This window comes from Natrix helvetica, assembly GCF_964273705.1.
Source record: "Natrix helvetica genome assembly, chromosome: 1".
In the NCBI taxonomy this organism is placed as follows: Eukaryota; Metazoa; Chordata; class Lepidosauria; order Squamata; family Natricidae; genus Natrix; species Natrix helvetica.
Window position 1 is genome coordinate 273293033 of NC_138548.1, and position 22212 is coordinate 273315244.

The 22212-nt window shown below is 38.1% G+C and overlaps 1 protein-coding gene across 1 annotated transcript in view; it reads left to right on the forward strand.

Moving 5' to 3' along the window:
* Positions 1–203: 203 nt before the first annotated feature.
* Positions 204–22212, forward strand: part of PPP2R2B (protein phosphatase 2 regulatory subunit Bbeta) — a 284774-nt gene continuing 262765 nt past the window's right edge. Inside the window, exon 1 of the mRNA XM_081936016.1 lies at positions 204–1431. Within this exon, the coding sequence (XP_081792142.1) occupies positions 1332–1431 (100 nt within the window). The 5' untranslated portion in view covers positions 204–1331. The remainder of the gene's footprint in view (positions 1432–22212) is intronic.

Consider the following 22212-nt stretch of genomic DNA (forward strand, 5'->3'; position numbering starts at 1 on the left):
AGAGCCACCATTACCAGGTTTTTAGGGAGATAGCAACTGACCAGGGTGATGTGGCTTTCCAATCCCAGCCATTACAGGGTCAGCTCATGAAATGGGTAGCAGTGTATATAGATGTCTATGGGGGTTTTCAGTCATCCAGGTCATGGTTATCCCAAAGGTGCTTTTTCAAGAGGCAACTGGACTTTTTTTTTGGAAGAAGTTTCACTTTTCATCCAAGAAGCTTCTGAGCTGAAGAAGCTTCTTGGATGAGAAGCGAAACATCTTCAAAGAAAAAACAGGAAGCCCAGTTGCCTCTTGAAAAAGCACCTTTGGGGCAATGTGTATAGAGTATTTATGACTATCCTTGGATGCTAATCAGCTAAAAAAACATTCATTGATGTTTTTAACTCTGTTTCACTAATGAGCCAGGAATGAAGATGAAAGAAATAAAGGCATTCCACAGTAAAGATGCTTCTAAAATACGTTGCGGTTTGCTGCCAAAAGGAAAGAAAAAAACCCCAAGGCAACATTGAAAAGACTGTGCTAAATATCCCCGTCCCCCATGCACATGTTCTAAGGAATACACTCAATTGAACTAACCACTTTTTTTAAAAAAGTAGCCTTGCACAGATGAATATTGGCATGTTTTAGTCCAATAGGCATTGGTCTTTTGCTTCTATTAAATTTCTCCACCACGGAAACAAAAAGACACCTCAGAGTAAAGGCATCCTGTAATAAGAATACAAATCGTCCTCGATTTTCTTTTAACGGGCGACCTTCCTGAATTGTAGAGTTTTCCTCTTTTTCGGTTTCTGGGTTGAGGTTGCGTCCAGTCCAGCTGACATTGCGGGGAGTCTGCCCTTTACATGCAGTGCTAACCTTGATGTTGACAGTCCTTAGAAGTCGGCCTGGCGGAGTCGTCCGCGCTTCGTTCCAAAATTAGCGCCCTGAAACTTGCCGTGGCAATTTCCAAGGATCTTGCACGCCCGCGCAGTGAAGCCGATCTTCCCCACCGAGAGCGAGCTTTCCAGGATTATGGCACGCAAGTCCCCTCGTTGCTTCTTGTGTATTTACCAGCGGGAGGGACTTAGTCAGCAAATCCTGCTGGGAGGCGCTTTAGCCAATGAGGAACCTCGCTCTGCTTGCTAGGGGGCTTCAGAGTTGGCGCTGGACGCCTGCAGAAATCCGAGGCGGTCCTCGCTGGGGCTGATGGCAAAAAATGGGGTCCGGCAACAGAGGTGGTGACTTAGCTCGCTCAGCAATTGGTGGGATTCCGTAATGCATCCATCATGTAGCCTTGCCTGCCCAGCCCCATGGAGCGGGAGGATTGTTTACCCCTTACTTTTACATAAATGCGTCTTTGCCGCTGGAAGATGAAATGCTTTTCTCGTTACCTGCCTTACCTCTTCCGACCGCCGACCACCATCCTCTCTTCCAGCTGCCACACCGAAGGTACCCGAGCGGAGAGGAGAAGGGCAGGATGGGTGGGACGCGAGGTACGGCGCAGAGCCGAGGGGAGGGGAAAGAGGAGAAAGTGGGAGGAGAGCCCGAGATCGCCCTTGGCAGCCGGTGCGTGACCGGGCTTGGCAGAGCTGGGGGGTGACGGGGTTGGGGTGGGGATCCGCGATAAGATTTCGGGAATCTCGGTGTGGCCTTGTGGAAAATCCGCCCGCCGTTCCGCATCAAGGTGAATGGTGCACGATACTACTACCCTTCTGGCATTGGATGCTTTTAGGCGATCGCGTACAAAGGTTGTTCTTAAGTTTCATGGGCTTTTAGGTTTTGCCTAGAACTAGAAAAAGAAACGGAAGAGTAAGATTTGCCCTCCAGTAGAAGCAATCCCGTTCGGTGTGTGGAAAGCATGTTTTTACACCGTGGGTTGCTTTCATTCCGTCCCTCCCTCCCTCATCCCTGGCAATCTGGTGGGTTTTTCTTTTAAGATCGCTTGTACTGTAGAGGTGAGATCAGCCACTGCATACAGTACAGTAAGTTCTTAGTAGGATTTTTACATGCTAATGAGCAGAGGGTAAGTTTGACAAGGTTCTGGGGTTGGCAAATATCCGACTTTGTGTGTCTGTGTGTGCAAGTTTTTCCTTCTGCACTGATATGCAGGATGTATACAAGAGCAATATCAGGCCCTTTTTTAATGAATTGCCATTCATTCACAGTCTAAGAGTTAATGTAAAAAAACTTACAGAAAATAGCACTGAAACGTTATCCCTCATACTATAAAAAATTGTTGGTTAGCGGGGCCATTGATGTTAGGCATGGTACAAAATCCTGGATCTATAATTAGTGATCAATAGTATAGAAATGTTTCCAAAATGTAAGTTGCCTTAGTTTATATATAAACAAGCCAAGTGAGCTTATTAAACAAGTTTAAATGATGCTGTAAGTTAACTAATTAAAATGCAAAGCTATAGTTTTCTATAGAGCACATTCTAATACTGAGCTGCCCTTAATCTATGTATTTTAGATCAAAACACATTTTAGTTTGGCTCAGTAACTTATAATTAGAAGATGGGAAAAGCAAATAGGATAGAGTTTTAATTGTCCTCATAATGGCCAAAACATGTAAAAATGTGCTTGAAATTGGTTCACTTCAAAATTAGTAAATTTGCTATAAAGAAATAGGCTTGGATTATGCTTCCCTGCCTTTAATTTTTACAAATAAAATATTTCTACAATGTTATGTTCTGTTATTACATGATGACTAATCTGCATCCTATAATTTTTGGGCTTTTTCTAGCATTGAATATTTCTGAAAAAATAATATTACACTCATTTAAGATCCATTTGTTTTAAAAAGACATGTTTTTAATGTGACTTGGTATGTAACAGGATTTCCAAGCATGTTTTAGATACCTATCTTGGTTTATCTTAACTTGCTATGATTTCTGTTTGTTTTCTTCCTTCTTGTCTCGTTTTGTCATTATTTTGATAATAAACTTTTCAGGGAAGGATCTGGCCTTTTTACTTCTATGGCTCTTTCAGTCTTTCCAAATTTGATACTGATCAGATATACTGGATTAGCATATATCTTCAGGCTAATAGAATGTGTAAATTGCAATCCAATTCAATACAGCAGGGTACGCAATTAGGTAAAGTTAATGAAAAGGCCATTAATATTGATATTGCTGCAAAGTAATATTGAAATCAATGTAAACGAATGGCCAGATATTGACACCTGAAGGTAGACCTGAAAATATACTAAAAGAAAACAAAAGCAATGTACATCTCCTGGTGAGATACCATGGCAAATTAATAAATAGAAAATAATACACATGGGTTTTTCTTAACTGATCTGCTGAAGGAATGGGCATGGATGAATCCCTTAAAACCGAAGGCAATCAACCAGCTATCCCTATGAAGGGTAAAAGCTACTTATTTCTTTCCTTTTGATGTTAAGATAACAAACAGTGGGAGGAGCCAGAAGATATGGCCACTTCTAAATTGAATTCCTGTGAATTTCCCAGAGCTTGTTTGACGTCAAATGGCACTAAATAAAATAAAAGGAATAAATAATAAACTATCAAAACTAAAAAAGGGAAGCTGCTTCAATCTAACTTAACCAGCAAACCATAGGAGGGAAGCAAATCAAAAATTAATGTCAATTATTTTTGTAATTGATGTGTAGGATTACACACTTTTCCCATTTCTGAATTCCAACCATTGGGTCCAATATTTGTCTGTTTATTTAAACAATGTATATGGCTACCCATGTCATTACAATACTGTGATTCTGAGTGCTAACTTAATACCAGAAAACAGCAAAGCAAATCAATGAACAAAGAAATTACAGCAACAGCCAATCGCTATATCATATGTCAGAGATCCAAATAGATCATTCTGTCTTGTAATTGATAAAGAATAAATAAACCAACAAATCTCTCCTAACACCAGGTTCAAATATCTGAGGGAAGAAAAACAGGTCTGTAGTCACTTATGAAAGACTAACAGGGCCACTATGCTCTGTTGGAATGCTGGTCTACAAAGCAGATGCTAAAGTGTTGCTCCTGAGTCCCAGAAGATGACATTGCTTAAAGGAAGAGACCAGGAACATGGGCACATTGTCACTCCTGGTGCGGTAAGATAAACAAACTGACATAGTAAGTCCCTATAAGTAACTTTGGCTCTGTGCCATGCAGACACTAACCATCATCTTGAATTGCAATCTAGAAATGCATTGGAAGCCAGTGCATTTTGTACAGAAGCACTCAGAACTGCTTGCACCACCGTGTACTGAACCAGTTGCAAATCTTGAATGTTCTTCAAGTGCAGCTCCATGTAGAACATTCTGGCTGGCTCAGGAATTCTGGGAGTTGAAGTCTACAAGTCATAAAAGGACCAAGGTTCCCTGTTCTGCAGTAATACTATTCTACAGTAATGGATGTATTCTCATGACTAGGGTCTCATCATCCAGAAACAGATGCTATTGGCTCAAAAGTTGAACTGGGTGAAGGCCCTGAATAGTTGCAACTTGCTTTTGGGTGCCCTTTGTTGGGATTGAACGGAAGCCCATTCTTCTCTAGCCAAATCTCTAGGCATTGGGAAATGCCTAGTGGTTGACTTGGGGAAAAATTATAATTGGATTTCTGTGCTATGCTATGTTTTATATAAAGTTTGTTGCCACAATTGATTGCCTTTATGCAGCATATGAAACCATATGAGTCCCTTTTTGGGAGAGGGGGCGGTTTAGAAATGCGAAGAATAAATAAATAAATAAATAAATAAATAAATAAATAAATAAATAAATAAATAAATAAATAAATAAATAAATAAATAAATAAATAAATAAATATTGCATTATGGCATTGTGCAACTATGAACCTTCTTGATATACTGTAATCAAGTGGATTTTTATTATTTGTTGTAATTTTGTATGTTATTTTATGATGGTTTTAGTTACAGCATTCTCTTGTAAACAGCTTGGGATTCTAGGAGGAGGTGGCATAACCTGGGCATAACTAAATTATGCCTCAGATTTATAGGGAGGATACGTTTGAAAGCCATCCAAAGGTTTTGTGTGAATTTGATAGGATTTTTACTGATGATTGATTTGGCAGGAGTTGTATCATAATGAAAGTTACATAATTTACATCATTTGTGTAATAATTTGCATCCTTTGATGATGTCACAACACATGAGATAATTGCAGATTGTGTTTGATGCACATGTTACTCATGTTTTCCTTCATGTTTGGAATCATCCAGCAAGGGCCCATTTTGCCTATATTTCTTTGATGCATTTGATGTCAGATTTAAAATAGCCTGGCTTTTCTCCGAATCCAGAAACCTTTTCTGTATAGAATTCTGTGAAAGAAAAATGTATATCTGATTAATTTGAAATGTTCATGTGTTTTGAAGGTGCAGCATTTTTCTATATTTGAATGGAGTGTTTGGCTTTCTGATGCAATTATCCTAAATAAAATGATACCAGACCAAATAATGAAGTAATACGTCACATGTCTTTGATAGAGATTGATTTATTTTGATCAATCTGTGCAAACTTAATTCAAATCATGGGATGATGATTATCTTCATTCCAAAACTATGACTTAAGACAGGGGTGTCAAACTGGCAGTCCGTGGGCCGGATGCATCACATGCAGGCCCATCCCAGCTCCGTAGGGGGAAAAAACATGAAATGTCACGTGATGGCAATGTGACGCCAAGATTTTGACACTGGCATAAGATAATCACTGCACATGTTGCACATGTATGGAAGCAGTGAATCCCAGCATCTTAGGGGAAGTCACACATTTGGGTAGACCTGAAAAAGATAATGATGGCTTATTGCGTAAATTACTGATTTTTGCATGATAGTTGTGAAGTCATAGAATTCCACCACTGATTGCCAAATTCCCGAAAAAAGTATTGTTTCTATATTTTATTATTTTATATTTCTCACTGGCACAATACATTAAATTATTCAAGAATACAGACAGCCAGGGTACTATAGCAGCTCTGTAGTAAGGCCTTGTATTTAGAAGATCCAGATTCAAATTTACCCATATGCATAGAAACTCAGGGGGTAATTTCAAGGTAATGATTTTCAGCTAGAACAACATTCCAAGTGCAGACTTGTGGAGGAAAATCGGAAAGTGTAGTTATAAAGGCTTGACCTCCTGTAGGAAAGGTAGGCTATAAATCTAATAAATAAATAGATTAACATTAACAGAAGATACCTTGAGGTCATCTAGTCCCCCCCACCCAAGCCGAAGACCCTACATCATTTCTGACAGTTGGCAGTCCAGTCTCTTCTTGAAAGCTTCCAGTGATGAAACTCCCACTGTCAGATAATTTCTCCTTATTTCCAGGTTGAATCTCTCCTTGTTCAGTTTCCAAACATTATTCCTTGTCTTGCCTTTAGGTGCTTTGGAAAATAGCTCGATCCCCTCCTCTCTGTGGCAGCCCCTCAAATAGATGGTAGATTTTCAATTGCAGTATTCATTGTAGTGGAAGAGTCCCTAAGTCCACGTTGTTGAATTGTCTAAATTAAAACAAATATATAAGAGGTATTTTCAGATTTAGTTGAAATTATTAATGGGTAGTACTCAAAATGTCACAAGTGATGGGTTTGTTTTGTGTTTTAGTGTTTGTGTTTTAGTGACAAAGTCAGATATACACTTAATTTGGTAATACATTTTTTGCAGGTTTATGAGTTTTAAAATTGTTATAATTGTGGTGTAAAATAGCTTTTGAATTCTTCTTGAATGCAGAAATGATCTCTTATGCACACACAAAAAGGCACAAATGAAAATATACAAAATGGCATGAGAATAATTAGAGTTCTGGGACTAAATTAATCTCCATTGAATAGAATGGGATTTCCTTTTGAATTAAGATACATAGGAACAGATTCAGCTATTTTAACAGCACCTAATAGCAGGGACTCTGCTCAAATCTATCTTGTGTACTGATACACCTATTCCTAGATTGGGTGGCAATAACTCCTTAGCACATCCATGGAAGTGAAATCCAAGTTAGAATTCCATATGATATTCATCTATTGCTTGCTTCAGCTGCTTCTATAATATATTTTATCTCTTAATTTTGAATATATGAGTTACTGAGAAAGTACTTCTGAAAAAATGGGGCATTGATAGACATAAAAACATATTTCACTTGCATTAATGCAGGAAAATCTTATCGGTACTGATACATTCATATTCAATGGTCTTTAGCAAATATCTGTATGGGCAAATTCCAAGTTATATGAATATTCAACAGTAAAATAATGTTTGGACAAACTAATGCCAAACAGCTGCTCAAATGAATAGATGGATCTTCATAAATTTGCTTTCCATTGTCTTCCACTTGTAGTAACTGCCAATAACTAGATCTCATAATATAGCCTTTTTATTATTTCAATGTGGCACACCTGGAAAGAGCTAGAATAGCACTGTAGCTATAGAATGTGTTGCCAATTTACGTGACCCCATTCAGAGGTCTGTAGTATTCGATTACTTAGCTGTAAATGTTCTCAAATAGTCAAAGTTCTGTAAAGTTCTAATGCCCTTAATAAGTGCATGTTGCTTTTCTAGGTTTTTAAGAGTAAGCCAAGGACCAGAAAAAAGGAAAACCGTATTTAAGTTCAAAAATAGAACAAAGCTCTAGAGCAGTGGTTCTCAACCTGTGGGTCGGGACCCCTTTGGGGGTCGAACGACCCTTTCACAGGGGTCGCCTAAGACCATCAGAAAACACATATTTTCGATGGTCTTAGGAACCGAGACACCAATTTTATGGTTGGGGGTCACCACAACATGTGGAACTGTATTAAAGGGTCACAGCATTGGGAAGGTTGAGAACCACTGCTCTAGAGAAAAGTTTACTATTTATATAACAGAGAAATATTCCTGGTGTCATTTTATAGCCAACAGATTTTGGATAATAATTCAGTCAAGAAGAAGATAGCAAGAAACTGGCTTTGTGACTTTTGTTATGATATTGTTAGTCATAATGCTCAGGGACTTTGTGGAGAAAAGATTCTAAAAAGTCAAGATGGATGCAAATGTAATTGAAACTCCATTCCTTCTTAATATTCATTAACTGCATGTACAAAATGGGTAGAGTTTTCATGATCATTTTTAATGCTTTTTCATGCATAATGCTACTTGTTTGTGTGAATTTAACAAGTGCAGTTTATTCAATAAACAGTTGAATAAACAGTACATGTAAACTTAGTGACAGTTTTAACAGGGTTTTATGAGAAGAAAATAAAGCAAATTATCCCTGAAAGGCTATGCGTATAATAAACCCATGTTTGTTTGTTTGTTTGTTTTATATCCCACCTCTTATTCAGGACCAGAAAGCTTGGTAGAAATAATGAGAATCAACTCATTAATAAATCAATGTGAAGGAAATAGTTTACTTTTAATTTAAAGTAACATTTTCAACTATCAACTTTGGACTTGATTAGCATAAAATGTTGAGCAGCTTAGAGAAGTTTTTAAACATCAAAATTATTCTTCCCCAGAATTTTTCTGACACATTCATGCAGCTGAATTCTATTTGAAACAATATTTATTCATTGAACTTCTGGAACATTCTGGTTTAAAAAGAAAAAAAAATTGTGCCCTCACATGATAATAAATGTGTTAAGAATTGCTTAGGTCATGCTTTTTAAAAATACTGTTGAGGACTTCATCAGATTGCAGGAGAAATAAAAAGACAAACAAAAAAACACATGTCTAGTAAGAGTTAAAGCGACTTCTGCAGCAAAATTTAGGGAGTCTAGATAAGATATAAAGAAGTAAGCTGTCTTTAATTTATAGAGCTCCCGAAGAATGGAAATGATGCTGTGGCATTTCAGCTGGCAGGTCTTTTACTCAAAAGACCCTATTTCAGATTTTTCCCTAAGGTTGGGTACAACAGTATTCATGCTTTCTTAAGTTGTCTGGGGGAAAAAGGAAACCTAGGCAGCACTTTAAAAAAAAGTAAAATTGTTTTCCATAGTGAATTCTCAGTTGCTGGGTAAGGGCTTTACATGGCAACCAATTGAAAAGTTTTCTTTATTCACCTGCCAAGAAGGAAAAGACAAAAGAATAATCAGAAACAAAGCTAGAAGGAGGAATTAAAATATACCTCAGTGTGTCTTGATCTCCCGCCAGTTCTCCAAAGCTGGTTAGAAGATGGGTTCACTCACTGTACTACGTCTAAATCAAATTCTATAATGATTTAATGCGACTGACTTCTATGCATTTCTCGTGACTCAACACCAATTTCTCTGTAGCTTTTAACTAATTTATAATAGAAACATGAAGCATTTAACTTCACTTGGTTCCATTTTGAATGCTAAAATTTACCTTTAAGTAGTTAAGTAAATACTATTTTAAAAAGATGGTGCACAGCAGAGTGACCAGGTTTCCAAAGCACAAAACTTGGTGGCTAAGAAATACTGACAGTTTTAATGATTAGCCAAATTTTTGCAGCCCAGATCTGAGAACCTTAGTGTGGTGAGAATTTTGGATTAGATCTGAGGAAGTTCATGTTCAAAGCCCTCCTTGGCAAATCTATGGCACGCGTACCAGAGGTGGCACACAGAGCCCTCTCTGTGGGCATGCACACTGTCATCAGCTTCTCTTCCGGGTTCCATTGTGCACATGTGTGCTGGCCAGCTGGTCTTTGTGGAAAGACCAGCTGACCAGTGCGCAGGTGTGCAACGGAACCTGGAAGAGAGCAGATGGCTGGTGCGCATGTATGCCGGACCAGCTGGCCGGTGCACATGTACATGATGGAACCTGGAAAAGCAGCTGGTTGCTACGTGCATGCACATTGGCCAGCTGTTCTCTTCCAGGTTCATGTGCACTCAGTGCAGAAAAGGTTAGCCATTACTGTCCTAATTTATCCACCTGATAAGATTATTGTGAGAATAAAATTGGAAAGTATACTAAATATGTTATTTTTAATTTCTGGAGGAAGGCTAAACTATATATGTCTCTGTAGTAACTTTGAAAGGGTTTGAATATAAAGGTACCATAATTCAATACTTATTTGGCATGTTTAATCACAGTGAAATGTTGCAGCAAGGATATTTAATTGTGGTTAAATTGTGTTCAAAAGTATTTATTTGAAGAAGTACTTAGAACTTGGCAAAAGAAAAGGCATTTCACAGTACTAATTAGGTGTATATACTGATTACTCAGGTTGGAGTTTTCAAATTCTGTTTCAAGAATATTATTTAAAGATTCTCCTTAAAATATAGTTTTAAAATACTATGTCCTACAGTTTCCTGTAATTATTATTTAAATGAATCTGTGAAGGTTGTTTTTAGAATGCAATTACAAGAAATAATCCTATTCCAAAAAGATAGCTTTATCAGGCTACTATAGCAAAAAGAGAATCTAATGGTACTGTAAATTTTTATTATGGCATAAGCTTTCATTGGTACGACTGGAATTCATTCATTCATTCATTTTTACTTCCTATTTCTTAACCACCCCTCTCCCTTAGTATTAATATTAATCAAATAAATACTTTGGCAGGTATCTTTATGCATATTAACAGAGGGAGAAAAGAATAAAGAGGCCAAAACATGATATCTCTACATATATATCTACAGTATGTAGAGGTCAAAAAGTATTATAAGTAAAAGAACGATTACTAAGCACAGTCCAGCAGCTACTAGAATTACAGTGATGATAAATACATTTGTGAATTGCTCTATTCAACATATTTTGAATAAAACCTACCTTAAGAAAAACACAGATTTATAGGAAAATTCTAACATTTGACCTGTGTCACTTTATAGTGTTCCAATAATTTTTTTAAAATAAATAAGCATAGTATTTTGTAAGTTTATATAATATTCATAAAATTATCTTAGCCTCTGACAATGTTATTTTAATACTTTTAATACAAAAAATGTGTATTTTGGAATAAGGTCCAACCCTGTGATTGAGTGGCAGGAACCACCCTTTAAAAACAAGGCAAGAATAAAGATCTAGGCAAGACAAGATGAAAAATATTTTTGTTTTAATTTAAATTTAATTCAATTATTATATATAGGTAGAATATAAAATATATAGAATATTTTTCTTTCTATTCTTCACATATTATACCCTGTTTCACTGAAAATAAGACCTCCCTGGAAAATAAATCCAATCGGGCTTTTGAGCGCAGGCGCTAAAATAAGCCTTCCCCGAAAATATTGCATTGCAGCACCTATGAGGTGATCACGCTTGTCGCCTCCTGCACCTCAAAAATAATAAGACCTCCCCGAAAATAAGGCGAACCACTTATTTCAGGGGTTGAAAGAAAATAAGACCCTATCTTGGTAATTTGTTGACAGTTTTTAGAAAAATCGTGTAGAGTCCCATCAAGATTTTTGAAGGAAATAATTGAATATGCAGATTCAGACTTTGCACCTATGTTTAGAGATAATGAACAAATCCACTTTAATCTAAATTTATTTAAATAAATTTACATTACACACACACACACGCACACATAGCAATAAATATGTATTTATATGTGTGTATTCTGAATGAGTTAAAACATAAATGTCTATATCTTCATCAGTCTTTAAAGAGAAATTGCTTATTTTTCTAATATACATGCTTATTTTACCATGACTTCATCTGTATCTGAATATGGAGTGCTTGTAACCAATAATCTGTTTGTAATTTGAGTCTTTGTTCCTGTAAGGTATAGTAGATATAGACTGTGTGTGACAGTGAGAGCTGTTTAGCCTTGGGAGCCGTTGCTAACTTATCCTTCGTGTGACTGGCTAGGCTCTGCAGGTCCTTGAGAATAAATTATTTTGGATATTGAATATTGGGTTCATGATCTCAACTGTGTAGATGAAGAATTGAGATGAACCTTGCTGCAAAAACAGTTGAGAAGGAGACAGAGCTTTGACATTCATGAGATTTCTCTCCAGCAAGCTGGAGGTTTAATTATGAATGAAATGGCTCAAATGTATATCAGGAAGTATCTATTGGTGTGGTACATATGAAACTAGGAATCTATACAATTAGTGACAGTTGCATTAAGTTCCAGTAAATGGTAATAATGGAAGAAATAGATACAGGTTTTAGAAAGAATTATATGTCACTCTGACTGACTGCAGTCCAAGTATTCTAAAAGGTGATATGAATAGATAAGTAGAAAGAAAACAGCGAAGAAAAAATATTATTATGACTGGTCACAAAATCAGCCACATGTTTAGCCTGGATTTGGCATTTTTGTCCACTTACCAAATCTTTCCAAAGGTCTGAGATAGAATTGCTGTAGAATTTAGACTGCTAGAATTTCTGCTAGGTGGACTTAAGATGGAATGAAATAATATGGGATAATAGGAATCTTAAATATATGTAACTGTCTTTATAATGGAGCATGTTAAGAGTTCTGTAAGAGGAAACTTTAGTGAACAGAATAAGGGTTTGCAAGAGGAAGCTTAAATAACACCTAGCCAAACCGCAGGCTTGAAGACAGGAAACTTAGGCAGGAAATGTAGTCATAAGATGTCAAAAGTATGTACAAAAGTAACTGCAAAAGAATCCTTCGGGATTCAGTCCTGCTTTCTTGTGTAGGGACTGAATCTATTGCGCAATAAACCTTTTCTGTTTGATCCCGGAATTCTGTGTCAGTTCCTATATTCCATAATAGAGTGGTCATATGTTTAATGACTACATTGTTTAATGATGAAGGTACTAATTACAACTGTAGTCATTAAATGAGGACTACCTATATAGGTTGAATAAATAAGAGGAGAATATGAAGCCTTGTTGCACTTGTTTGCTAACCTAGAGATGGTCTGTTTTCCATATTTTGTTAGATGGTTTCCTGGCCGATATATAAGTTTCTCTTGAGAACACTTCTTCCATTGAATCAATTACTATCTGTCCATTGATGTCCTTTAGTATACCAATTTGAGGTTTGAACCTCCTTCTAGTTCATAAATCTTTTGAAAGATTCCCTTGTTTTTCTATCTGTTTCCATCTTCAGTGTCTTTACAGATGCTATTGTAGTACTACTTTCTACCTTTTCTAACTTTCTGAAACTCTTTGTTAAATTTCTTTCTGAGATTTCTGTCTTTCTTGGCTTCTCTTCCTTTTCTAGGCAATTTTCATGGTTTGTCCTGGCATTGAGTTTGCTTTCTTCTCTTTTTTTTCATTTTGGCAGTGTCTTCACATTCATCATTAAATTCATATCACAATGACTTGCCCATCCTCTTGGCATAGCACAGCAGGACCTGGGGTGCACAGTCAGGTTAATAAAGTCGCTATTTAATATTATATGTAAAAGCAGCCAATTTGGTTTAATGTATTGGGGGAATCCAGACAATTATGGTTTATATGATAAGGCATAGTTTAACAAACCTGGTTAGGTAAAATATATGGATATCTTATACCTATAAAATATCTGAATTCTCTTGCTTAAAATGTTTAAATCTTTGAAGTGTACAGTTCTTACAAGCCAATGACTAAGCATGTGAACAGAGGGAAGTCCTGCTATATATTTAGAGAAATTGCTGGTGGAGTAGCTTTTCAAGCTGTTATAGATGTGGTGCACAAATCTATCTCGCAGGAACTCTTGCCTGAGGTGTAACTTTGATTTCAAGTGCTCATAATTTGTCTTTTTAAAATTACTGCTCTTGTGAATTATTTTGGTCGTGGAATGACAGGTATTTAAATATTTATGATCTTTTCATTCCAGGGCTTGAGCATAAAATACTAGGGAGGAGCTGAATAAATGGACGGAAGCCAGCTAGCCGAATGAATGTTAGGAAAATACAAGCTTTTCTTTAAAGGTCATCAGCAAACAGAGACATTGGCAGTTCAGAATAATTTCTCTGGGCTTAAAATGAAAACAATCAATTGATTGTTTTCCAGAAGTCACAGCATCAGTTTCTCCTCAGGCTGCTAACCAGGATACTACATGCTTTCATTATCCCTTATAGCAGGGGTGTCAAACTCTCGGCGTCATATTGTCATCATGTGACATATCACAACTTTTCCTCCTTCACTAAACCAGGGGTGTTACGCATCTGGCCCACAAGCCATGAGTTTGACACTCCTACCTTATGGTAATGGATAGAAATTTAGAAATAGCCACAGCTAATGCTCGAGAATACAGAGAAGACTTTTTATCTTTAAAGGAATTTGGTGAAAATAAACAACACAAATCCATTCTTTGCTTGACCCCATTAACCTTATAGAAGACTATGATGTGTAAGTTGTCCAGAGTCACAAAATCCATAATATTTGTTAGTATACTGGATAAACTTAGTTTGTAATATATGGCTTTATGGCTGATTGTATTATGCAACCCCAACCAGTTGTGATTATTTTTGTAAAACGTGGTTCTCCAACTTGTAGCCAGCCTTGTATTCTTAAAGGCAAAACGAGTCTTCATAATTGACATTCATATATTGTTTTAAAAGTACTTCAAAGCATTTTTGCCCACTCTTCCACCAGTAAAGCTGCCAGACTGCCTTTGGACTGGTAGAATAAAATAGGAAAGGGGGTTATTGGATTTATAACCCATGATTATAAAACGCCTATTAATCAAAACCACATTTTGTCAAAGACCGATCCACGAAATGGAAAACAATTGGTGATTTTTTTTTCTAGCTTAGGCAGGAGCAATAAAAAAGCAGAGCAATGTGTCAGGTCATATTAACTGCTGCCCAAATAGAATACCTGGCCAGCATTGTTGCCAAAGCTGAAGAGTGGATTGAAATCTGAAAGCAGATGTTTAAGCCAATTTCTTCATTTCCAATTAGTTTTAGTTGAATGACAAGCAACTTAAGGTTGCTCTGTGGAATAACCCTCAGATAATATCAGTGAAAATAACACAATGCTGAATAGCATTAAGGGCATATTATGTTTTGATGCCTTCAAGTTGATGTTGACTCCTAATAACTACCTAGACACGTCCCTGAAGTTTTCTTGGCAAGGTTTTAGAAGTGGTTTGCCATTGCCTGATTCTTAGGGCTGACAGAGAGGAACTGGCCCAAGCTAGCCAGTCAGGCTTTGTGTCTAAGGTTTCCTAGTTTCTAGCTTGTTGCCTTAACCACTAAACCAAACTGGCTTTCACCAGGGCAAAAAAATAACAATTGCATCAAGAGATAATAGTTTAATTTATCACTTACTCTATCTTCTATTGGTGACAGGAATTGAAGCTGAGTTTCCCTCCTCTTCATTAAATATCTGAATCATGGCACTCTACTCTCAGGCTATTAGATCTTGGCTGCAAAAATCTGAAAACTTGCCTTTGCTATCTTCTAGTGGTTAGCTGGGTGTTTGCATCTGATAGCCCTGTTCCACTGATCGTTAATATGAAATGGGTTTAATTGTTGGGAAGGTTAATGTTGATTCTCCCCCCCCCCCTCTGATTTCTCTTGGGTAGGAATAGGCTGACTCTGGGTATTTATTTGGGAAGGCAAGAGTGAAATATGGCACTGCTTAAAGAATAGTATCCAACTTAAAAGTGTTTGAGTACCTTTCTTCCTCTATACTACATGATAACACCTCAAAGTTTCTAAATCCCATGTGACTGGTTCAGTGGCCCTTTCTGACCGTCTCAATCCTCACATTTTGCTGTGGCTGTGATGCAGGTGTGGGTTCCTCCAGTTCTAACCTCTTCTATAGAAGAGGTTCCACAAATCTACAGTGCCGTTTAGAACCGGTTCCAGCTCCCTCCCCCTGCCTGTCCGCACATCATCAAGATGAAGAGCGAGAGGAGGAATTCTGGGAGTTGAGGTCTACAAGCGTTAAAGCTGTCAAGTTTGAACACCCCTGGGGTTTTTTTCTAAAGGGTTAGGGGTGCCAAGGTCTTGTAACTTGACAGCTTTAAGACTTGCACACTTCAATGCCAGAGTTCCTGAGCCAACATTTTGGTTGCTAAGCAAGAGCTTTGTTAAATGAGTTTCACCACATTTTACAAGTTGGCCACGCCCACCCGGTCACATGACTGCCAAGCCACTCCCACCCAGTCACATGGTCGGCAAGCACTCCCACAAAGCAGGCCACACCTACAGAAGAGGTTCTAAAAAATTTTGAAACCCACCACTGCTGTGATGCTATGTGATGGCTTGATTAACCCTGATTTATTGAATAAATCACAGTTATATCCTCCCAGCATGGTAAGTCCTAAACCATATTTTAATCGTTGGGTTCTCGCAGCTTAGTCAAAATCAAAGCAATTACAAAAATAATCAGGATATTTGAACTAGGCTTTAAGTATTATGATATAAGAGAAAGGGAAGTACCGTATTTTTCGCCCTATAAGACGCTCCGGAATATAAGACGCACCCAATTTTAAAGGAGGAAAATCTAGAAAAAAAGATTCTGAACCAAATACTATAGTAAAATATTTTATATCAATTGTATAAAGTTAACAGCAGTTTAAGAACAATTTTATGTCAACCATGTAACACAGGGGTGTCCAAACTTTTTTCAAAGAGGGCCAGATTGGATGAAGTGAACATGCTGGAGGGCCGAACATTTTTCCGAACATTCTTTGAACAATAACAATTAAATGCAAATGAATTATTTTATGCCAAGTTAATTGCAAATGGCATACTTTTCATTTCATAACATTAAGATCAACTGACAGCTGAGTTTTCACAATGTATCCATCTTTTCCCTGAAGACTCGTGTTTAGTACATTCAGATGCTTTCTTTCCTCTTTCCCTCTTACTTGTCTATCCTTCCTTCCACCCTCCCTTCCTCCTTCCCTTCCTTCCTGCCTCCCTTCCAGTTCCCTCCTTCCTCTTTCCTCCTGCCTGCCTGCCTTCTTTCCCTCCTGCTTATCTATGCTTCCTTCCTTCCTTGCACCTCCCTCCCTTCTGCCTGCCTGCCTTCTTTCCTCTTTCCCTATCCTCCTATCCTTTCTTTCTCCCTCCCTCCTTCCCTGCCTCCCTTCCAGTTCCATCATTCGGATCCGGAGAGATTTGGGGTTGGGGGTGGAGAACGCTAGATGGAACACAATCAAACTCAATTCAAAGGCTTTGGCTCCTGAGATCGGTGCGCTGCCATCCAAAATGCTATTACTACGATCTCTGCCGCCTGGAACTGCCCGAGAAGCGGCAGGTAAAGCGGGCGCTGCAGCGATCGTGGTACCAGCATTTTGGATGGCAGCGCACCGGTCTCAGGAGCCAAAGCCTTGAGGCACCTTTCGTTTGCAGGAGGAGGGCAGCTTAAAGCAGTGTCCCAGCAATGTGAGGAGCCGCTGCCACCGCCACCACCGCCTAAGCCCTCTCGGGAGCCCAGCCGAGCGGGAGCTCTGAAAGCGAAACCTCTCTCCTTTCCAGCCATCACGATCTCTGCAGCCCCCTCTTTGCCTGCCCCATTTTCAGATGACCCAGTGGCTACATTCGGCTTACAAGACGCACTCAGATTTTTACCCTCTTTTTTGGAGTAAAAAAGTGCGTCTTATAAGGCGAAAAATACGGTATGTCATGAAATTTACATATTAAATTGGCTTTAAAATATCATTGGAGAAATATTTCCCACATTATAATATAAGAATAATATATAATTCCATATAATAATAGTTGTAATATTTAAAATTATCTACATATATATAAATGGCTTTGTGTGTGTGTGTGTGTGTGTGTGTGTGTGTGTGTGTTCCAGCATAACTCGGGAACGCCTCGAGCAATTTCAGCCAAACTTGGTACACAGGTGACTTAACGTGTATGATACTGTTTTGATTGTTGCTTTTGTACGTCGCCCCGAGTCCCTGTGGGGAGAGGGGGCGACTAATAAGTTCAAATAAATAAATAAATAATAAATAAACGTTCTAGAAACAAATACTGTGGGAATAAGACACCCCTAACAACCTTCAGTGTGTGTGTTCTGTTAAGATACATCCTATTTTGCCTTAAAATGGCTTCTACCATACTGTTGTAAAATGGCTTATACTGTACAGTGTAGTGAAGTTGCCATGGTATTGGCTTCATAGAACTCCACAAGGGGGCTCCCTCTGGTAAGGGGGAAAATCCAACATTAGAAATTACATTTGGTCCGGACATTTTCAACAAGGCTTTGATTATTATTGAGAACAACTGTATGGTCATGATCAATAAAACATCACTGCAACTCGGGCTGTCTGCATCACTACAAGACAAACATGACGTACTTCATGGAGATTACATACAAAAAAAGAACTATAATGTTGAACAGCTTCGTGCAAATATTGTGGACAAGAAGCCTTCTAAATCAAGATTTTTTAAAAAAGCATACCAAATGATCATGGATCAGCTAGCAAAACAACAAGGTGGTATCACTTTCCTTGATGCTTCTGGGGGCACATGGAAAACATTTGTAACTAATTTAATTGTTGCTGAAATCAGGGCTTTTCCTATTTAATACAGAATTAGGATAAATAAATACCTGGGCAACACCAGGTTACCAGCTAGTTTCCTATAAAAATGAAGATTTTTTTTTCTGATGACAAAGGAATCCCCAAGACAGGTGATGATTTCATTATGTTTATATAGCTGCAAATATTACAAGATTCTTATGGTATTTAAACACAGCATTACAATAATAAAGGCTTGATTTATCGTTTGTGATATGGAGTACTTTGTGCCTGAATCAGGAACAGGGAGAGGAGGTATACGAACTGTGCCAGTCAGAGGTTCCTTAATTAAATTGTTTCTTTTCTTGAGGTTGTGTAGTGGCTATGGATTCTTAGGACATGTAGTTTGAGGCAAGAAGATGCCAACAAGAGGTAACTGGATGATTCACAATTGATGTGATTGAACTGTTGGTGCCTCCTTACCTCAAACACTTATTTTCCTGAGATCTGTCAGCTCTACAAAGTTGACCAGACCAAGAAATAGGCCAAAACATATGAAGAACAGTTGCAGGAACTTGATATATCTAGTTTAATAAAAAGAAGGACTAAGGGAGACATTATAGCAGTGTTCCAATATCTCAGGGGCTGCCACAAAGAAGAGGGACTGAAGCTATTCTCCAAAGCACCTGGGGGTAGGACAAGAAGCAATGAATGGAAACTACTACTCAAGGAGAAAAGCAACCTGGAACTAAGGAGAAATTTCCTGACAGTTACAACAATTAATCAGTGGAACAACTTGCCTCAAGAAGTTGTGAATGCTCCAACACTGGAAGTTTTTTAGAAGAGATTGGACAATGATTTGTCTGTAATTGTATAGGATCTCCTGCCTAAGCAGGGGAGTGGACTAGAAGACCTCCAAGGTCCTTTCCAGCTCTGTTATTCTATTCTATTATTTTGACAAGTAACGAGAGCATAACAAGGAGGATGTATGTAGCATGCCTATTCTAAAGCACATTTTTTTGCTTCAGATCTGGAATGTTATATGTCCCTGTTAACCATATAGTCCTAAAAACAAATTAATTGTCTTACCTGCAGCTGAGGTTAGATGTGGGCAGAGAAGAAGCACTTCTAAGCCTCTGGACTTTATTGACTTATTCATAGATGAGCAAACAAGTAGCAGATAAAGTTATAGCAGATAAAGGGTTGTAAATCAGGTGAGGCATCTATGCAGTTTATGTGTTATTTGTAAAGCATACTTTGTAAATATGTTGGTTGTGATCAACCAAAGGGGAGGCTGTTATGGTTCAGAGTGGAAGTTAATAGTCTAGAGCAAATGAAGTGTATAGAATCCAGTTTCAGGGTCAGAAGTTGAACATTTATAAGGTAAGGAATTAAAAGTTCAGGAGAATGTGAAACCAAAGGAATGTAAGTCAAAAAACTTCCCACTCACAGACTATCAATCACCACACATTCTTCTCCAGTGTCAGTGTCCAAGGGTTCATAACAAAAAACTAAATGTAAAACTATAAACATCAGGACATGATAGCATCAGCATTTCTGCCAACCTGTCTTCTGAAATCTGTTAGTCTTCATTCAGTTTCCAGAACTATAAGTGCAGAAGGTTCATCTTCCAAAAAATCAAAGCAGCCACAACGAAAGACAGATTCCAAGTAACTGTCCCCCAACCACCCAAGAAGATGGAATTGTAAGCATGATTTTTCTGAATGGAACAACAGAATATCAGGATTGTCTCCACAGGCAAGTGAGCCCCATAAGAAACGGGGACTTGATCCATAAATGCTTTTATAGGTAATAACCAGCAGTCTGTACTTGGAAACCTAATGGAAACTAATGCAACTTCTAACATAATTCTGCTAACCTGCATCCTACCAGTAATTCACTTGTGAGATGATAAGGATACTAGTGATAGTTGCCGAAGCATATTGTTCCAGAAACATTTATATCTAGGCAAAGATCTTTGCCTAGATATACGTAAGTGTTTCTGGAACAATCTGCCTGTGTTCTAGTAGGAACTATGAGTCCAGGAGAATTATCAGAAACCCAAACCATTTCCCTTCAGATGAGTCAAAACAATTAAGATATAATTATATTGGATGTAATTATATTGGATTCTATCTGTGTCTCTGTCTTGCTGGAATTTAACTTGAGCTGTTTTGTCTTTAAATCCTAAGACTTTCCAAATATGGAGTCAAGACATTCTTGTTCAGTCCAAGATGGAGATATATAGTTGGATGTCTTGAATTGAATAAATTCATCCTGAATGGATGGGTGGTTTTCCAGTAGTTTTATGTGGCTGTTAAATAACACGGGAAAGAGTAGAAACCAGGAGCTCTGTTATGGTTTTCTCTAACAGACTAGATAGACCAGGGGTGTCAAACGCACGTTGTCATGGTGGTGTCACATGATGTATCAGGACTTTCCCCCCTTAGTTTACCCAGGCGTGGCTGTGACTGTGACTGTGATGTATCCAGCCCACGGGCTGAGAGTTTGACAGCCGTGAAATAGACTATGAGGCAATTATATACCTAAGATACGTCCAGGTAATATTGAGCCTAAGTATATAATAACTGTCAACCGTCAGTCTAATGATGGACCATATTTTGATAAACTCCTAATTCCAGAACAAGCCAGCAGTGATGGTAGTACAGAGCAAATATGGTCAGTGCTTCTCTGTGAAAAGAGAGAGAGAGGCAATGCCCCTAATTAAGCCATGCCAACAGTTGGGACTATACATTCTTTGACATTTAGACCGACTCGTGAAATTAACTTAATTAGCCAATTTATGGACTCTGCACTTTCCAAACCTTAAGGGCTGACTGAGTAATTACCTGCCAATTTTTGGTTACTATCAGAAACCTAATGCCTCAAGTGACTGCTAAAAACACAAAGAATCCATAAGGCACCCAAAGTGGACGTTACGTCCTTATGGAGTTTGGCCATAGCAGCAATCTGTAGGATAAACAGAACATGGTCTGTCTATGGCAAAGAATTAACATCTTTCATATGCAGTGCATGGGCCATCTGTTCCAAAGCAAAAATTAGATCAGATATATAGTTTCTTGTATGCATGAGAATCTGGAGGGAGGGCTAGTTGGGGGCAAATGATGACATATCGCAAAAAATGCCTCCCATGTCAGACACAAGTACATAATAGCTACATTTGTCTGAAAATTTCATCATGCCTTCATTTTGGTATCATTGCAATTTCCTTTAGATGTTGCTTGTATGGGTTCGACTAGTGGTTACCTGGGACTCTTCTATGGTAAATATGGTAGCCAAAAAGTCTTGAGCAACTACCAAGAAAATCCCCACCCAGATCACAGCATTTGAAATCCCCCAAAACTGAAAGACTGGGAGATTACACCAACATTTCAAGGAGGTCAGAAAGGCATTCTACTGGGCAGCAGAATAGAAAATAGCATAACTAGTATGTTTATAGCCCCAACATCATATACATGGGTTTACATCATGAGAGCTATGAAACACAGCATCTGGTCACTCTCAAGAAGGTCATCCCAATTTCTTCTCTCAGATCCTGGGATTAGGGTTGCTGCAGTGTCTGAAATTCAGTTGTGTAGATTTCCAAGAGAAGAAAATTGCCCATCATCTCCCATCTAGGCCTTGGGAAGTTCTAAGAAAATAATAAATAATAAAATTATCAATGCAGAAGAATATAGTAATGCAGCCTTCCCAGTTCAGTGTTTATTATACTGCTATGTGATTTTAGGAATTGTTATCCCCACACATGGGCAAATTGTCAAATTATACTGAGCCATGCTGGTGCAGTGGTTAGAATGCAGTATTGCAGGCTACTTCTGCTGACTGACAACTGCCAGCAGTTCGAGCCTCACCGACTCAAGGTTGACTCATCCTTCTGAGTTTGGCAAAATGAGGACCCAGATTGCTGAGGGAAATATGCTGACTCTGTAAACTGTTTTGAGAGGGTTGTAATTACTGTA